Consider the following 5,996-nt stretch of genomic DNA (forward strand, 5'->3'; position numbering starts at 1 on the left):
TAGAATGATATATTGATAACAAAGAAATATGGTAAACAATAGGTTTACGATCTAAATGTCAAAATTATACAAGAATTTTACAATCATAACCAGATTAAGGTAATTAAAGATAAATATCTAGTAAGCCTTCCGCAGACACCAATGATATCCTAAAACGCCATCCTAATGGATACAAATGATTGTACTAAAATCTGTATGAAAATGCTATCCCACTCTTTAAATGTATAGCTTGGGTCAACTGTTGCAGAGTCTGGATATGCTGTTGTCTTTGATATTCCTATCAAATGTGTCCAATACATGCTTAATAGGTTTAAATCTGGTGATTTTGATGGCAAAGGAAGAAGAGCATGGAGTAGTTTTGCAAGAATGGGCTTATTAAACGAGCCGTATATGGCTGTATATTGCCAGATTGAAATTCGGCTCCGGGACGCTGCATTACATGTATAAGAAAGACTTTTGCAGGTAGGACATCATTATGGTACCGTTTTCCCATCAAAATCCCTTGATTATGAACCATATCAGACCTGTCTGATATAATACCGTTTTCCATATCATTACACTATCACCACCAAATTTATCAATCTCCCAGAAGCAGTTTTCTATAAAACGTTCACTGCTCTGCTCCTGATTTGTAAAGTTTGAATGGACTTATGAGCTTGAATACTGTTCGTTAACTCTATTTTTCATTATTCACTCCGACTCTTTCATCAGGTTTTGCAATAAACATTTTGGACTAGTAGCTAAACCAAACTGTTCAGTGGTGTTATTGTAGCCATATTATGTTGGTCTGAGACCATTGAAGTTGATAAGAACCATTGGCATGATAAGTCCTCTGGCTCGAATTCCAACACCACGGCCTTGTTCGATATTCTATGCAGTTCAGGGATAGCTAATGCCGAAGACGACGTCATTGTGTAACGTTGATGAAAATATCGCAAACCACTGAAGCGATCCTGTGCTGCTGATGTCACGCGTGGTCTGCCATATTTTTAAGTGAGATAGGGTGCTTTGTTAAACCTCTTGCAATTGTAGACTGTGTTCAAGTTAACAATAGCGTAAAAAGTGCTTTGTACTCGAATGAACCATATCCATCTAAAAAGTGTATCACAAAACTATTTTATACTATTCAGCGTATTATTCCTTTTGTGTGTTTCTTTTTTAAATTTATTTATTTATTTATGTTCCTTAGTTTGTATAACCTTGCCAAGGAGACTGAGCTCGTTTTTTGCTCAAAGCAGGCGAAATGAGAACACATGTATTAGAACGAATAATGTCATTTATTTTGTAAATGACGAAAAGATATATACAAAACAGGGGGCCATTCATAAACATGTAACTATAGTAATAACACATGTGGTGGTGAACACAATCATGACCCCCTATAATACTACATATGATAATAAATATCTACACAAAACAACAGATAGAAGGGCGAGTATATAATAGAATAGAATCAGTATAAGAGCCTCAACAGTTTCTGAGTATAGTACAGTCCTGTAAAGGATCCATAAGAGATAGAAATGATGGTACATGAACACAGGTCAAATCTGGCTGTGAGTCCAGAGAGGTTAGTTATTTAATCAACGTAATACAATTCCATGATTTTTATTAGGGAAAGATTTAATTTAAGATTCAACCTTAAATATGAAAAAGCTAGGAACTATTTACAAAAACAATTATTCTACATTGAATAATAATATTATTTACAGAACAACAAGGATTTCTTTCAAAGAAAAATAAATACGACCATATAATAATTTTACATGCTATATACAAAAAAGTAAGATGGATTTCCTAAAATGTAACATAGATTTCATTGCACTGTGTACATATAATGTAGTGCTTTCGTTCACATTTCATGTCTGTCCGTCTTTTTTCACGATATTGTGCTCAAGTAAGTCCACGTACTTCAATGGAGAACAAGGAAAGAGTCACAAGGGTCAAGAAATCAACAGCTTGGCAAATCAAAAAAGTTCTTTATAATCGAGATGGAAAATTCTGTGAAACCACGGGCAAACTGTATCAAATGGGGGTTTGATATTATTCACCTGCTGGATATACATGTAGTCGCTTAGCCGGCTTGGAGTCCAATGTTGTTTATTTTTGCATAGGGACATTGCTTCACTATCAATATCTAAAACAGAAAAAAAATAGTTCAGTATGTTTTTAAGTGATTGAAATTGTAATTGACAAATCAAATTAATGTTACAAAAAATGATAGTTTTGATAAAACAGAAATCAACCATCAGATACCTCGTCCATGTATCCCATATATCTCTGATCATTACTAAACGGTGATCCTCCAATCATTAAGTTACAATTTGTGCTGATAATTTTGCCTGTAATAGATGAAAACGGGAAATTATTAAAAAGTAAAAAAAAAAAAATAGAAAGAAATTAGTACAATACTTTACAGGTTCAATTAAAAAAGTGACAATTTACCATTTAATCCTGCTGAACGGTATAGGATAACATTGTTGACGATAATCGTTAATACGTTGTCTTGTAGATACATTCTAACTCTGTACCAGTCAAAGGGGTCCTACAAGAAATAAAACATTAGTGTTGTTTATCATTTATGTCAAACAGTACATTTTTATAGCTTCCCCTATAACATTATTTGCCAAATAATTTAGAATTTAAGCAAAATGTTCAATTATATAATTTTATATTTACATTTACTTTGTTTTCCCGTAATTAAAAGCATTAAAAAATTTCAAGGGATATCTACATATAACATACAAAACCCAGTTTCTAAAGTTTGTCTGGCGTTTGAATGAAGAAATTACTGAATGCTTACACACAAACATTTCTTATACGAGTCATATTGTACCTATTTGTTAATTAACTAAATTAATACTTTCAGATTGTTAAAAAAAATATTAAAAGCCTTTAAGAAATTTGCACTATTTTCTTTTATGGCAGTAGCTATTCCTGGGACTTTTCCAATAATAGAAATTTACCCGAAGGATAAGGTAGGAATTTTGAAATATAAATTAAAATGAAGGGGGTGTAAGAAATGTTAATGAAATCATTTATGTTTTTTTTATTTTTCATAATTACAACGGTGTGTGCGTTACTCATCGTGTTTGCACACACCGTTGCAGTAGTAAGACTACATCTTTCAAAAAAGCTAAATCACTGCAGTTCTACCTTTTCTTGTCAAATTTTAATGAACATATTTCCTTTTCTTAATTGTCAATTTTTAATGAACATATTTCCTTACTTACCCGTACTGGCTTCGTATGTATGTCCACAGATTTTGACTCAGTTTTTAATATGAATTCCATTGTCTCATCACGTGGGAAGAAATTAATCTCAATCGAAGGTGACAGGATCTGCCGAATAGCTGTTTGTGTCTCACAACCATTTGTGAATAGGGTGACTTTCTTTGCATTCTGTATAACAGGCTTAAAGTTGAAGCTGATGTAGATGTTTCTTTCCAAACTATTTCCTTTGAAAGATTGCAGTTCAAAAGGGGTATATACAAACAACATGGCCTTGTTTACGGCTCCTTTGATGGCCTTAAATCGCCGACTGTGTATCTTTCTTGTTCCGGTGATGTGTTTGCCGTCTTCATCTTTCAATTCTTTGTCAAAAGTCATGTTTAGAAGGGTGACGCATCGTTCATTGTCTGTATAGAAATTCGTGTTATTAATTTAATATAAGATTCCATACGCCACTAGTAACAACATAAAAAGAGTATATTTCGAACGAAAAGTCGATACTTTTATAAAGAGTTTAAATATGACAATAAAATAGAAGTTAGTAGGTTAACAAAAAAGATAAATTACTTAAAACATGAAATGAATTTAAAAAAAATAAAAATACTCATAATCAATTAATTGTTCTTCTGCTCAATTTCAACACAGTGCCAAAATCTATAAAGATTTTTTTCGTATATAATTATAATATATTTCAATTTCAAATCTACAAGACAGATTTAATTCAAAATTAGAAATTTGATGGTTGATGGTATTATTATGATTTTGTAGTTTTTGATTAAAAAAAAACGTAGTAAGATTTATTAGAGGGATTTCCTTAAAACAAAAAAAGGTATCGAAAATAACTTTGTTTCTTCAAACTTTGTATGCGTGACCTATTTTGAAATAACGAAAAAATATATGGGACTAACTATATCTTTGTTCGTTGGAACTCGAATGAAAAAATCTTTTTGATCAGTAAAACAATTTTAAAAGATTTTTTTTTACATAACAAGACCAAAGTTATATAAAAATAAATAAACTATACAAAATATTTTACTTACATAGACGGTAGGGCTTCAAATGTTCCTCAACTGCCAGATCTTCTTTCTCAGACATTTTAGTATCCCAGACGCACTTGCACTCTTTGTCATCCCAGACCATAGAATGAAACTGACAGGAATCATCGACCCACACTCCATTTATCAGGCGTTTAAACATGTTTCTGTGCATATCGTGTTTCATTACCCCAGATTCACAACAAGGGCAATTTTTGACGGATTCTATGTAAGGATAATCACAAATACATTTATCCTCACGAAATTGCAGACCAGCAGGACATTTTATGTAGTATCCTGACCAAGGACCACTAAGATAGTGATATTCATTTCTGTTATTTGGATTGGCTCGAATATTAGGTGGGCAAGCTGCAATATGAAATAAATTATGCAAGATCAGTATTAATTACAGAATCTTATAATTTGGGAATACTGTAAATCACTTTTTATTCGCGAGAATGTTAATTTCACTTTAAATGCGAGACCGCCTACATGCGAAAATTTCATTCTCGCGTATAATCCTCCTATTAAAGATTATATAGAGCATTAACCAAAGTTCGTGAAAATTTTGTTTCGCCTATAAATACCAAACAACAATTTCCCAAAAAAAAAAAGTGTCGCAAAACTTTAGTGACTTACAGTAGTAAGATTAATTAAGACATACATGTATAGAGAACATTTACTAACGTGAAAAAGTAGTTGAAGGTTGTTTTGGGGCAAATGGAGTTAAAGGCGCTGGCGTAGTTGTAGAAGTCATCTCGATAAATAATGGTGTTGTTGTTTCGAAAAATCCAAAACCCTCGTAAAATGGATCCGGTGTTTTTGTTCCCAGGGCCGGGGACATCGAAGGTGTTAATGTGTTCACAGGGGTGTCCTCCGAGAATGCTGACTTTCTACCTTTCCTTTCTTTTAAAGATTTCGTTGTTCTTGGTTTCTTCTCATTTTTCTTCATTTTTTCGACAGTTGGTTTTATTTTTTTAATAGCCGGGCCTGTCTTTCTGAAAGAATTGCTGATGTTTTCATTTGAAGTAGTTAAAATATTATTAACAGAAAAGTTTTCAGAGGCGGCTGTGAAGTTTTGTTTCTCTCCATTCTCCGCGATATTCTTCTCGGCACTGTGGACAGAGGGAGAAGTTCTATCATCACCCTTGTAGAGGGTGCCTTCTGTGTTGTTGATGAGGTACTGAGGAGATTCAACTGCTGTTTTATCACCTTCCATCTTAATCAGTGAAGGTGCCGATTTGACGAGCAGCACGCACAGCTGACAATATATTATTTGTTGCAACAGTAGCATTTTCTGCAAAATTAAATAAATAAAAATATATACATTATATTGTATATTTGGTGTAAAGATCCCTTCTTCGAAACATGCATAGCGTATATTACATGTACATACAACTAAATTATCGTATCTTGAATTTTATCATTTAAAAAGTTTTAAGTAAAATACTAGCTATAAATTAAAGATTATCACTTCTCAGTGCGTAAGTTACAATAATTCATGTATGATATATTATGATTGACTATAAAAATCATACCTTTTGTTCTGTATTCAAGGAACGAGGTAGTCGACAAGCACAGATGAAAAGATTCCCTTACTTTTGATAATATAACTTGTAAATAAGTTTTTTATTAATCAAGGGTCGGTCGTGAGGGCTTTATATAAGACTGCTGTGACAGCTAATGGTCTTATTTTACGCTTCATTTAAAATTAGCTGATGCGTGACGTTCTCAA

At 32.7% G+C, this 5,996-nt stretch overlaps 1 protein-coding gene across 1 annotated transcript; it reads right to left on the reverse strand.

Moving 5' to 3' along the window:
* Positions 1–1,354: 1,354 nt before the first annotated feature.
* Positions 1,355–5,542, reverse strand: LOC133187908 (uncharacterized). Its single transcript, XM_061323306.1, has 6 exons — positions 4,949–5,542; positions 4,268–4,630; positions 3,231–3,634; positions 2,443–2,542; positions 2,254–2,339; positions 1,355–2,134 (listed from the first exon to the last, which is right to left on the reverse strand). Exons 1-6 carry the CDS (start codon positions 5,478–5,480, stop codon positions 2,072–2,074), a joined length of 1,548 nt encoding a protein of 515 aa, XP_061179290.1. The 5' UTR covers positions 5,481–5,542; the 3' UTR covers positions 1,355–2,071.
* Positions 5,543–5,996: the final 454 nt, after the last annotated feature.

The sequence above is a fragment of the Saccostrea echinata genome, unplaced genomic scaffold (assembly GCF_033153115.1).
Source record: "Saccostrea echinata isolate AGI-Se365-2 ecotype Australia unplaced genomic scaffold, CSIRO_AGI_Sech_v1 ptg000015l, whole genome shotgun sequence".
Lineage (NCBI taxonomy): Eukaryota > Metazoa > Mollusca > Bivalvia > Ostreida > Ostreidae > Saccostrea > Saccostrea echinata.